The following is a 13,870-nucleotide window of genomic DNA, read 5'->3' as shown; positions in this document are numbered from 1 at the left end:
TTTATTATTGAAATTTACTTACATTCCTCCATCTTCTTTGTTTTAGCAGCCTAATGGAAATAAAAATCCATAACCCAAATACAGCGTGGCCCCCATTTCTCCCAGTGGGTAACTACTCCATCGGCAGGGACATAGCAAGGGTTGATTTCTTCCTTCACCTCAAGTTAGCAATTTTAAGGCTTTTTGTCCCAATTCTTTCCCCACTCAGTAAAATGGTTTAAAATTTTTCATCAGCTCTGTAAAGGATCACTCCCTTGATTCTTAAAGTGTTAAATATCCTGTAAAATGTGCCACTGGAGTAGAAAGCACTATTATTTATTATGTCTTTGCCTGTATTTAGACTCAGGATCATGTATAATCTAGTTTAGTGCCTTTAATTAACTAACAAGTTATTTTTTTAAGAAAAGAAAAAAAAACACAATTTTTTTTTCTCTTTGACCCAATCTGAAAAGGAAAGCTATTTAAATAAGACAAGTGCACTGCTAATTCATCGAGTAAGGAAAACAAAGCCAAGCATTTCTTCAAAATCATGATTCATTCCAGTAGAGTTTGTCATTGAACTGGAAAACAAAAGAAAATAAAACATAAAGATATCCCCTCTGCCCCCCATAATCTTTGGCATCCTTTAACTCTTTTATTTGTGTTGGAGCAGGAAGCCACTGACCGCTCGGTCCCAGTACATCTGACCAGTATCCACACTCTGGGTATGCTCTCTAATAAAAGAAATACATTAATAAGGCCATATCCCCCTGCATTTCAGCCTAGGAATAAGAGATAGCTTACTTAAGATTCAAGTGCCAGGAAAGCCCATTGTAAAAGGGAAATATTTTCAAGTGAATTCCGTTTGATCTTTTTTTATAGGAGCTCCTACCAGCCTCTCTCCCTTCCTCCCCAGACCCTGGATACCAATTAGTCTCAGCACAGAGGCCACAGACCAGGTTGAAGTGGCTCCTTTTTTATTTTTAGGGGATATAATTTCAGCCAGGATGTCTAGTCTGATGTCACATAGTGTACTTAGCACACTGCTCTCGCGCTCTCTCTCTCTCTCTCTCTCTCTCTCTCACACACACACACACACACACACACACACACTGCATTTCCCTCGGAGAATACCTAGATGTTTTGGAATCTGACTCCTGGAAAGGAATTAGATCTGGTTGCCGTCCAAATCTTTCAGCTCTGACAAGGGCATAACATCACAGGGCCACCTCATCTTTCACAGAAAGCCTTGTGAACCAAGTTTTCTCAAAAGCATGCTGTCCCTTGTCATCTGACATTTCAGCCTCCTGGACCTTCCTTGGGTCGGATGCATGAGATTCACAAAAATCTTTTCTTCCCTTTTGCAAAGTAGCAGAGAAAAGTGGACAAACTTCTTTTTTACAACATGTTTTCTGAAATGCTTATCTTTGAGGGAAAATGTATTCATAAGGCAGAAAAGAAAGATTATTATTTATTATTATTATTGTTAGATGATCTCTCCTCACTTCCCAATTTTGAACCTACTTTACTTAATTCATGGAGGTAAAAAGAAAAGAGATCAGGTGGGCTGGCCTTTTCTTTCTCAAGAACAACACTGCAGAGAGAACGAGGGGGGCTGTGTGTATGTGTTTGTCTGAGGCGTGGAGAGGTTTGGGAAAGAGCCGCACAGCAAAGCCTCAGGTCAGCAGATAGCAGGAGGCCTTGGGTCGCCTTCCTAGGTCGCAAAGCAGAGCCGAGCCATTCGCCTTAAACCCGTGGCCGCCTCTGCGCCCTGGAGCAAAGCCAAGACTCCTGACAGCGCCCTGCAGGCCGGTGTGTGAGTGTGGGGGTCTCCTTGCAGAAGACGCCCATTTGGAGGGAAAACTCTCTTTTATTTTCCTCAAGTGCCTAGCCCCCACCCCCATCGTTTTTACGCTGATCATACTCAGGATGATGAACTTGCAGCTTCCTGCCGCCTGATTGACCCGGAGCACCAGCAGGCTGTTCGCCTCGCCCTCGGCTCTCTTCCTCTCTCAACTCCGGGGGCTTAGGGTGTCCGTGGGGGCTCGAGTGGGCCTGGGCTGCAGGAGGGGCGCGCAGGGGCGCGGGGTTCCGCCGGGGAGCGCGCACGGAGCAGCGCCTCAGCCGCCCTGCTTCCTGGAGCTGTGCTCCTTTGACCCCAGTGGCAGTCCCTGTCACTGCACCGCTCGCGCTCCCTCCAGCTCGCCGCGCCCTCGCTCCCTCTCCTCGCCCCCTTGCTCGCTCTCTCCCCAGATCGAGGCTGCACGGGTCCCGTCTCCCCCGCCTCCCTCCAGCGCAGCGCCCCCGGTGCCCCTGCCCCTGCCCGCGGCGGGACCTCAGGGGTCGAAAGTTCTGGCCCACCCGCGCCCTCGCCGCTCCCGGGTGCCCTCCGCGCGCCTCCCGCCTGCTTGGGTCGCTCAGCGATGGATCCCCGGCTCGCCGGGCGCTGAAGGCATCCCCGGGACCCGGAGCGCAGCCCGGGAAAGGTAATCCACCCCGGGAAGGGAGGCGGAGGGCGGGGGAGGGGGAGGAGGCGGCCCGGCGCCCGGTGCGGAGCGCGAGAGGAAGGGAAAAAAAATGCACACACAAAGCGGAGCCCGGGTGAGAGGTGCCTTGTCAGAGGCGCGTGCGGGGGGCCCGGCGCCGCGGGACCGCGGCTGCCCCGGTGCCTTGACATTCGCACTGGCTGCCACCTCCCGGGACCCGGGGAAGGTTGATTCTCACCCCCGAGTGAAAGCGAATTCTTTTCTTAGGAAAGATCTTCCTTCCCACTCCCCATCTGGCCTCTCTCCTCTCTCCCCTCCCCCCGCGACCGCGGCCCCCCGACCTCTGGGGTCGCCACCTCACCGCCCCGCGTCCGCGGAGATTTCGGAGGCGGGGAGGCTGGCTAGTGGGCTCGAGGCTGCGGTGCAAGCCGGTCGCTGGGGTAGGGGTGGGGGCGAGGGCTCGGCGAGCTGTTTACTAGAAAGTCTCGGGGTGATGTGTCGAGCTGCCCCGGCCTAGGCCCGGGTGCATTGTGTTGGCCCGAGCCCCGGGCGCCCGCGGCGAGGTTCGGCAGCCGGGGAGGCGCGGCGCAGCTTTGTGCTCGGGCTGCGCCCCGCGGCTCTTCCCCGGGCCGCCTGCGCGCGCGCCGCTCGGGCGCGGGGCTGTTTCTCACCCTGTCCCCGCGCCCCGACCTCGCGCTCTGCTGCCGCCGCGGCTGCCTAGGAACGCCGCCTGCGGACCCGGGTCGCGGCCGGGGCTGGGCGGCGGGGATGAGGCGCGAGAAAAAGTAACCGATGCTGCCCGCTTTCTTCTTTCTGTACCGAGACCAGAGTTTCTTTGCCATATTTACATGTTAGCAGGGTTATCTTTGGAAAACCTTTGCATTCACGAGCTTCCGCGGCCTAGGAGGTGAAGCAGGGGCATTATTATTATTATTTTTTTTTTTTCCTGGAGAGCAAAGAGGTGGAGGTTGAAATTTACTTGCAAGAAAATAAATTAAAGACGACTTGGTGGGGTCCATTTAGAACTCATTTTAATCTTACCCTGATTCTCCCCAACACACACCCACAATTAAGTGCAAATGCAGTCATGAAAAATGTGTAATTGATTTGCGATGCTGAGAACAAATAAACACAAACAGGTCAGGGCAGGGGGTGGGGTGGCAAACAAAACTTTAAGTGAAGGAAAAGATTTCCAAAGAGGGAGGTCAAAAACCAGTGGCCTCACCCCCCCCCCCTCCGAAGCGCGCTGGCTCCCTCCCTTCCTCTCTCGCTTCGGGAGAGGAGCTTGGCGCTCCCGGCGGAGGGCAGGGAGGCGGCGGCTCGGTGCTCCTGCGCGGCTCCGGGGGCTCGGGGATGCCAGTGCGCCCGGGAGGCTGACGTCTGGGCTGAGAGGTTGTGATGCCCGAGCTAGGATGGCGTGGTGTCAGAGCCATTGGCCGCTCATGGTCATCAATCAACCTGCGGTTAGGGGAGAGGGACAGAAAGAAAGACAGACGCCCAGCGGAGCCCGGGGCCGGGAGCGCCTGCACCAACAGTGCCAACGGCGGCTGCAGTGGAGGCGACAGCAGCAGCAGCAGGGGACTGAGCGAGTCAGGCGAGCTGGTGCTCCAGGAAGGAAGGGGGAGTTGCGACCGGGGCTGCTGTGTGAGCTGGGAGGACAGGGCGAGCGTGTGAGTGTGTGTGTGTGCGCGCGTGTGTGTGTGTGTGTGTGTGCATGCGCGCGCGTGTCCTCACTGAAGCCCCCTTCCCACCCCAACTGCCCAACCTAGATTTAAAACAAACAAACCAATCCAAAGTAGAGAATTCCGCGGCCCCCCAACCCCCCACTGCCCCACCATATATAGACACCACACGTTGCCAGAGGCCCGGGAGAAAAGTCTTGCCCCCTCTGTTTGAAAGAATGTGCCAGCGGGGTGTCCACAGTGCTGGAGACAAGTTCAGGTGTAAGTGCGACAAAGGGGAGGGCGCTCAGTGGACTGATGCACGTGCCACTTGGTGTGAGCATCCTTGGAAAAGCTTGGCGGGGAAAGGCGTGTAGGCATCGCTTTGGGATACAGGGCTGAGTAACTGAAGGTGGAAAGGTGGGGGGGGGGGGGGGGGGGGGCGCAAAAAAGAATAAGAGGTGTGAATTGAAAGTTCTTGGTCTGAGCACCAGAAGAACGAAGAATTTGGCAGAGTTGGGGAAATGGGCTCCAAAATCCAGTCAGGCTGTCTTTAGAGGAGCTTGGGTCAAGTGATCAAAAATGAGCATCCTTGTTTAATAGAGGAAATCGCGGGCTCTTTCCTCATAGGCTGTGCCATGAGAGACATTGGCGGGGTGGGGGGGGAGAGGTCATGAGTTATTCTTTTGAAACTTTTGGTGAATTGAGTTGGACTTCTGGTGGAGGCAGCTATCTTATTCCTCAGCTTTTAATCCCTTCACTGCCAGAGAACTTTGAAAGGTTTTCCAACTAGATTCCTGGAAAAGAACATAGCAGTTGCACAATTTAAGGCACTGGAGAAATGATTGCTGTCTAGGAAATACAAAATGCGCTCTCACATGATTTTTCTTTAAAGAGAAAGTCAGACCCGCACCAGCATGAATGTTTGGCGGCATCAATCCTTTTTAGATTTTTATTTAGGCTTCCTGGCATTTCATACTGTGTTCCTTTGTTTTGTGGAGCAAATGTGTTGTCGTATAAGATGCAGATTTTGTTACAAGACATATATTGCTCTTTTTAAATATTATATGTAAAAAAAGAGATCTCACAGTGGCAAGGGTAGGATGTACTGGAAATTGATCCTTAGAAAGATTTAACTACATAAGGAGGTGAAACCGAATATCACATTTTAGATAGTTTTAGGTAATGTGTCTTTCTGGCTTGCTTCAATCTCCCTCCCCCGCCAGCCCCAGAATTCTCAGGTTGGAGGTGGTAACTCTTACCCATTGTTCCTGGGCTGCCAGTTTACCAAGAAAGCAGTGTTTTTCCACGTGGTGTGTTTAATATTCTTAGGCTGCGTTCATTTTCAGATGCGAATGAAGATGAGCATAGCATTTTTTAAAAATAAGCCTTTTCTTGACTTGTCTGTAAAGGTGCCAGTGAAAGTTTTGAAGCTCTCTGCCTCAGTCTGACATTTTCTTCAAAGGACTCCAGATTAAAGAAGATAGACGCTGCAGGTGCACTGTTTCGATAAAACATTTGAAAGAGAACATGGTAAAGATGAATTCAAATGAGGTGCCAGCCACCCATTTAGCCCTTCAGAGTCAGAGGGGCCTGTGGCTGCTGATGAAAAGATGTTCTATTTGTCTTGCTGGGGTGAAGGTGGAAAGATGTTCACTTGATAGAAAAGGCAATCGGCTGGTTGACGTTAGGTAAGGGCGGACCATTTAGGAGTGAGAATTGATTACCTTCAAAGTTCTATCTCTTTTTAACTTCAACTTGGAAACTTGGAAGGGAGACTGTGGAGCTAACTGCCATAAGATGTTATGTAGAAAGTTAAATATATATGATGTCCAGGCCACATTTAAACCTGAAGAAATCAGTGCTATCTAATGAATTCTGACTGATAGTGACCCGATAGAACAGAGTGGAGCTGCTCCCTTGGGCATTCAAGCCTGCAATCTTTATTGACTCAGATTGCCACATCTTTCTTTCGCAGCAGTGTGGCTGGTAAGTTTCAAAACCACTACCTTTTAGATAGCAGCTAAATGCTTTAACTACCATGCTGGCAGGACTCTTTAAGGTCACGTCTAGCTTAGTTTAATTAGTGAGTTTACGGCACAGAAACTTAAACAGTCCCTGACACACTGTGTAGTAGGATTGTTACCCAGTTCACAGTGGTCTAGACATGAATTTGCTTCCCTTTGCTTCTTAATGTTCAGTGTTTCACACAATAGGCATTGATGGCTGAAACATAAGAATTGCCATCTAATTTTTATACCACTCTCTAATTTATGCAAGCACTAAGTTCTCGCAGTCTGAAAATGTGTATCCCCCCCCCTTCTTCTGTGCTTTGATGGCTAACATTCTTTTTAATGACAGTCATTTCTATAACAGGAAGATGTTTTCATTTGTATTTACTTTTCAGCGCCACGCAATTATGCAGTTTTTGCGCTTCAGTGTCTCAGTACTTTGTGTCTCAAAAGAGAATTACAGTACTTAGAACAGGACTGCAATTTGAAGCAGGTGTTGTGTTTTACTGTTATGCAAAATAACAGTAAAATATAATTGGGGGGGAAGTGAAGGAAACAGCTGCAAACTTGGTATGAAAACTGCTACATTATGATTTGTAAGCAGTTCTTATAGATATCTTACATCAGAGGTGGAGGCAAAGATTTTTAATTTCGTTAATCCTCCTGGCTGGGTTGGTTGCCTATCAACTGGTGTTTAAAGAACTCATACCTCCCATGAAGTCCGGAAGAAGAAAGCCAACCCCAAATGACACTTTGTTTAAAATGCCAAGCCACCAGGAGTCATCCCTTGGCAATGTGCTTGCGCACTGGGAAGCAGGCAAGGTGGGTGTTATTTAGCTTGCCTTGCTAAAATGAGAAAGGCAGTGGAATGGAGTAAAGCGCTATGAAGTTTCTTAGCCCAGCCAGCATATGGAGGACTGCACAAGCCCCGGGTTGTAAAAGAATAAAATAAATGGCCTATGGCAGACCATCTGCCTTATTCTCTGATATTTTAAGGTATTTTATGCCAAATTTAAACCCAATCTTATTATTCTAAATATTTTTATTTTCTATAGCAGCTAAGATTCCTGGAGCTTAACGGTGCACATGGCAAACATGTTCTGATGCAGGGCATTCAAAGTAAAAGGGTACGGTACCCACCTCTCTGCTGCTCTGGTCACAACAGCTTCAGTGCAGAGCTCTGCTCTCTTTGGGGTTTGCACACCTGCTATAGAAAGAAACATCTTCATATTGAAACCCTCTGCCCTCTCGGCAAACACTGCATTGATAATTATGTCAGAATGGAAGTCGGGGGGAGGGGGATGGTGGTGGTAAGGTATAACCAACCACTCAGAATTCTGCAGCCCCCGGAACAAGATGATGTATATAATGTCTATGCCCTTTGCCCTGCAAAGAAAGGAATTATTGCATGTATCCAAGTGGTGGTCTAGGCGTGTATGTGTTTCCCTTTCCCTGGGCTACTAGGGCGCTTAAAGAAATTATCCTACTTTGAGTGAGAAAGAATTGCCTTTCCTTGAACTGCTTGATCTGAATGCATTATATATGTATGCTGGGCATTGTATACCTAAGTACTGCTTATGAAAGTAATAGTTGTGTATGTGTAGCATGTGCGTGTATTGTATGTACTCTAGTTAGCCCCTGGTTTCTGTTATAAACACAGCATTTTTAACATATGTTTGTCATCATCTTATATGGCTGTTTCAAGTGGTGTGATTTCAAATTATTACATGACAGCAACTTTGTAGGGACCAAACGTTCCAATTAGCAGGGAAGGTTTGGAAGAAACTCCACTTCAAGCACAAACCATTTATAGCTAGACACCATGGCAACTGTGGATATGCCCCTTCCGTAATTCACATTAAGTGCCACAATTATAATTAAAGAGGAAATCTTCCTTTGAACACCATTGAGATGATTTGCTCGGAGCCAGCAAAGTCGTTAAAAAGTACAGTGTCCACTCTAAAGTGCACACGGGAAAGAGCACAAGGAATGGCTGTATCCGTGAAGTAATAGCGGACATCCTGATTTTTTTAAATCTGAGCCGGTTTCATGTCCAACCATCAAATTTGAAATCCCATAGATCACCCTCTTTTTATTTGTTCCCATTTGATAATTTTTTTTTCTCTTTCTTTCTTTCTAGAAACACACAGCGGTATTTATGAGCAGATCCTTGGAGTCAGAGGCTGGCTGAGTCACACCATGCCTGATTCCATCCTTTGCTCCAGAAAGTTGTGAATTGCTCATGCTTAAAGAGGTGGAAGGATGGCACATGGTATTCCTTCTCAAGGCAAAGTTACTATAACGGTGGACGAGTACAGCTCAAACCCCACCCAGGCCTTCACGCACTACAACATCAACCAGAGCAGATTCCAGCCGCCACATGTACATATGTAAGTATCGCTTGCTGCCTTAAAGTAACTGTCCGTCAGGAAACATAGAGATAAAACAAAGAAAAGCATTCCTCAATGGCTTCTGCTGGGAGGGATAAAAATTATACCATTTGTAACATAACTTGGTAACTTGGGTTCCAAATACAGGCCAGGAGTAATCCCTGTATCTGTGTAACAGTTGGTAATTTCAGAGCACTTTCAGTTGCGATTTGACATTAGATATTCAGATCCTCTGAGGAATGGTGGAATAGACGGGCCACATTTTGTTGATAAGAATAGAGAAGGTAAGGTGTATACCGGATGCTACTTTGTGGCAGTATCTAACTGATCCTCAGTGCACGTTATTTGACATGGTCTTAAGTTTCTCCCATGATGAAGTATTTTTGTAACATTTCAGTACTTTTTTCCCTCCATACCTCACCCCACAACCCTTTTACATTCAGCTGGGAAATAGGCCTAATTGGGACTAATTGTCCAGCCGTAGTGGAATCCATTGTCTTGCCTGTTGCTCATGGAACGTGTGCTGCATGCTGCAGGACTGGGACAATAAGGGGAACAAAGGCTTAAGGGACAGTGGAAGAGTTGGTTCCCAGAATTGTACTTCTTCTCACTAGCCTTATACTATTTAAGGCCCATTGAAGTTTCAGCTGTTTAAGGAACAAAGTGTGGGAGAGACCCAGAGGCACTGGTTTTGTAACACCTGGTTGTACCCCAGCTTTTCTCTCCCTGGCCCTGAGCTACGGATGTGCTGGGCATTCAGCAGAATGGGGCCGAGAGGTCATCCTCTCCCTCGTTTACGCAAGGCCTGGTACTTAACTCTCTGTTAGACCCTTCCAGTGTCTAACATGGGTCTTTCATGGTCGGGCTAAACCTCTGAAAACTATTGTGTAGCCAAGATAGAAAGGAGGTTAGAGCTCTGTTGACTGTTTCTGCCTGTTTTCTCCCGGCAGAATGAAGCTCAGGGCATGCCCAAGTTACTAACTCTTTTTTAAAAGTAGTTGTTTTAGATGATCGTTTAGTGAATAGGCTAACTCTTTTCCACTCTTCCCCCAATACACCTTTAAATTTAGTAACACTAGCCAATCAAAAAGGTCTTTCCGATGACTGTCAGGGTATTGGGAATAAACGCAAGGATGATGTTTCCCGAGTGCGTTCTGCAGAGTCCTTTTGTTACCATCACCTGTAATGTGACTTCTGCGAAGCAGCCATAGTAATACAACATGCTCAGATCAAACCAAACCAAAACAGATTTATTACAATTAGTCACTGTTAAGGGGCTTTTAAGACTTCTTATACTTTCTTGAAATTGGACTATATTCGTGATTGTTAACTATGGCTCACTTGTGTGGGTTTTTTTTTAAGGAAAAGTTTTCAAGATGAGTAAGATTTTTCTCTGTTAGTACGCTCTTTTAGAAGACTAAATGATATGCTGATATTACATAGTCTTTGACTGTTCTGCTTTTATGCATTTCTTCTTTTCATCAAATATATTATAAAGTGTGTGCCAGTTGGACTTCAGTTATTTTTCTGCACTGGTGTGACATTTTGTATTAGAGAATCACAAAGAACTTTGGAGATTCTGTTTCCCATCAAGCAAAAGACAGTCTGTTTTGCCTAAGATTCCTTGGCAAGTAAGTGACTGATAGGGGAGCCTCAGCCTTGTCTTCAGGTCCGCACACATCTGCTCTCTCGCTCTTGACCGTGAGATTCCACTGGTGGACAGTGAATGCACAAAGACATCTTAAAAATCATGTAACTTAGAACTGATCTGCTTAGATCTAACCATGAAAAATTTGAAGGATCAAATTATTCTGCTTGAAAACCCGGGTGTGCAAGTGGCAGCCTAGACAGCTGTGCAGGCCTTTTATCTATGCCTGACCTCAAATAGAGGGGCCTTCCCAGGCAGGCACAAATTTACCATCATCACTTGAATCCTCTACTCTAGCGACACTGGTCAGTGGTCTGTCACCAGAGCATACCTTAGACCTCTCCTTTTCAGTGTCATTGCCTTCTTGGTTACTCGTGCACAGTTCAAACACTCACATTTGTGCTTTTCCTTTTGGAACGCCTCAAAACTAGTTCAGGCCACTTCTGTGAAATTTATTCTCTCACCTTCTCCCACCCACATTGTGCCCCAACAGTACACCATTACTCACTTGGCATTTATTTACCTTTTGCCACCTCCATTAGAATTAGATCTAAAGTCTCTTACTACCTTGTTTCAACTCTACTCCATTCATTGTCACTGAGTTGGAATTCACTCATAACGGACCTTCTTGTGGACTTTGAAGAGGCTGTAAATTGCCTGGGAGGAGATTGTCCATCTTTCCCCCGGCAGCTGCAGATCTGCCTTTGTGTTGGCAGTATAACTCCTTGCCCGCTAGGCCACCCGAGAGTAACAGATACTCATAAATCCCGATTGACTGATGCAATGTGCACTTAGAAGAGGAATGCTTACGTTCTCAGTGGGACTTTTCTATGACTCTTAGGATTTTGAGTGTTCATGTGAAAATGTTCACCATTTCTTCCTTGGTTACACAGTTACTTGGTCCAGACCACACGCGCTTGTTGTGGTGGTGTTTTTTTGTGTGTGTGTGTGGGTTTCGTGTGTGTGTGTGTGTGTGTGTGTGTGTGTGTGTATTTTTTTCAGTCTCTGATCAGAGTAGGTGTTCAGGTATCTTGGTTGAATTAGTTGTGTTCTTTTTCTCTTATGTTTTTTAAAAGGCTCTTTGTCTAAATAGAAACTTAAATTGGCTGGAAAATTTCCTTCTAATGTTTAGTCTAAAATTTGTTCAGTTTTTCTAAAACTTTCAACACGGCTCGGCAGAGCTTTGCTCTTTTCCCTAAAGGTAGTTTATCTTTTCCACTTGAATAGTTGTTCATTTAGTCTGCCTGAAATTAATAAAACTTTTGTTTTATTTTACTATCACATGCTTGAGAAAGTGGTTGATACAAGTCTTATGAGGATCTGTGACAGTTTACCTGGATTGGCACTAAAATTCCAGTCCTTAAAGGATGTACTTTAAAAAATTATTTCCTACAACCAAGTGGAGATTACAGGGTTTTGCATTTTTACTATAGTTCTCTTCACACTGGGAAATTCACTTCCCTTTTCCAGGCCTTAGTTTATTTCTAACAGCTTCTGCAATGTTATTGTTGTTATATACTGTCTAGTTGGAACTGACTCATAGCTGACCCTCCAGAGGGATTTCGGAGGAGGCACTCAATCACACAGGTAGAAGTTGCTCATCTTTCTCCTTTGGGCAGGTGGATTTGAACTGTGTGCCTTTGGGCTGGTGGCATGATTCCTTACTACTTAGCCACCCCAATGACACTTAAGTGAGTTTTTTGTTGTTGCTGCTGTTGTTGTTTAGTTTAGACGTACTAAGATTAAGATTACAATTAAGACAGCGTTCATATACTAGGTGTTACTGTGGGAGAAAAGGAAGATAAATGAGGCCTGGTTTGCATTTTCACAAAGTTCATTGTCAATATCAGAGCCGATGTTAACACTTGTCTTTAACAGGTTTATTACTGGTTCTTAGTCTGTGTTTCACATTTCATTTGCAAGTTCTGACATGGCTGTCTTTTAATTTTCTAAGAATAATTGGACTTGATCTATGCTTAACATTTCAGGAATATTTTTTAAAAGAATGAATATTTACAGAGAAGTTAGATTTTCATTCATTCATTCATTCGTTGTTGCACATTTTATTCCCTCTCCCTCTCTTCCCCCTCCCCCAGTTCACTTTATTTTAATATTCGTTCACTGTTGCACAAATTACCTGCCTCTCGCCCTACCCCTCCCTGTCCTCTTTGCAATGATATACTTCTTATTCTGAGCTGCTGTTGTACATATAATGACTATATGTTCCTTTTAGATAGTTCTTCCATCTGTTCCAATGCAATGGTCATTATCTATCCATTCTTATCCTACTCTCCTCCAAACTCCCCGTGTGAGACCAACTTTTTAACAGTGGTACTATGGAGTATTTGTCCTTTTGTGACTGAGATATTTCACTCAGCATGATGTGCTCCTGGGTCCCCCATGTTGTATAATGTTATAAAAGTTCATTGTTTTTCAGTGCTACGTAGTATTCCATTTTATGACTATACCATAGTTTTCCTATTCTTTCATTTGTTGATGAACACTTGGGTTGCTTCCATCTCTTTGCTGTTGTAAGTAATGCAGCAATAAACATGGGTGTGCAAGCGAATATTTTTTTAAGAAAGCAATCCTACATAAATATAGGAAAGAAAATTAAATAACACCTAGACATGGTAGAGCAAGATTTAACCCAGAATTTGTATCTCCTTCTTACTTAGACACTTGGATGCACTGACAAAAGTGAGAATTGAAAACAAGCAATTACCATGGCTTCATTTTCTCCTAACTCACTCCTCATTCCAAAGCAGAATGTTGTAAAAAAAATTTAGTATTTTTTTTCTTTTTTCTTGTTGTGTGCTGTTGAATCAGATATGACTGGCACAGGAGGAGATTGTCCCTCCTTCTCCAGAGGAGGATCTGGTGGATTCAAACCTCATACCTGTGGGGTTATAGTACAGCTTCTTGCCACTAGGCTACCAGAGCTCCCACACTTAGTATTTCTAATGATGATGAGAAGAGATGTTGATGGGATCAGCATGAGCCTAAAAATAACATTAATACTGAGTCGGCCTTTCATGTCTGAGAGTTAGAAAATGTCAAACCTTAGTAGGACACCCATGTGTTTCAGTTTTAACACTGAATTCCCCGTATTCCTGAGAACTCTTCAACCTCAGCTAACCAGGGGATGGTTACTTCCCTGAGGCCACCTCTTCACCTTCTTGCTTTATGTATTGGCTGCTAGGAAGTCTAGTGTCCTTTTGGTTTTGGTTGTAGTCACTGTCAGTGTCTATGCCATTGATGTTAAAACCCCAGAATCTCATTTGTCTTGCTCTTGCATCCCATTTTAGGAAGGCAGTGTAGCGCAGAGATTGACTGCATCAGGAACCACGTTGTTGGATATAAAACCTGATTTGACTCTTTACTAGCTTTGTAACCAACAGTGTTTTTGATAAAAGACTTCACTTCTCTGTGTTTACAGTTTTCTTTAGTGTGTGGATTATAGAAATGATGTTCACTGTGGAAGGTTGTGCTAAAATGCTATCTGTTATTGTAAAAAGTAGAATAAAAAGTTATTTGAAGTGTATTTAGTATGAGGTCTACATTCAATGTTGTTGTTGTTATGTGCCGTCGAGTCATTTCCGACTCATAGCGACCCTATGCACAACAGCCCTAAACCCTGCTCTATCCTGCGCCAACCGCACCACCTCTGACACACCCACCCCTATTATCCCAG

General features: G+C 45.5%; 1 protein-coding gene across 1 annotated transcript in view; it reads left to right on the top strand.

Moving 5' to 3' along the window:
- Positions 1-8,278: 8,278 nt before the first annotated feature.
- Positions 8,279-13,870, top strand: part of MPPED2 (metallophosphoesterase domain containing 2) — a 242,902-nt gene continuing 237,310 nt past the window's right edge. The window contains exon 1 of the mRNA XM_006883722.1: positions 8,279-8,528. Coding sequence (XP_006883784.1) covers positions 8,401-8,528 — 128 coding nt within the window. The 5' untranslated portion in view covers positions 8,279-8,400. The remainder of the gene's footprint in view (positions 8,529-13,870) is intronic.

This window comes from Elephantulus edwardii, unplaced genomic scaffold (assembly GCF_000299155.1).
Source record: "Elephantulus edwardii isolate Elephantulus edwardi_28Jun2011 unplaced genomic scaffold, EleEdw1.0 scaffold00029, whole genome shotgun sequence".
In the NCBI taxonomy this organism is placed as follows: domain Eukaryota; kingdom Metazoa; phylum Chordata; class Mammalia; order Macroscelidea; family Macroscelididae; genus Elephantulus; species Elephantulus edwardii.
Note: the sequence above shows the minus strand (reverse complement) of the source record. Positions and strands in the feature narration are given on the sequence as shown.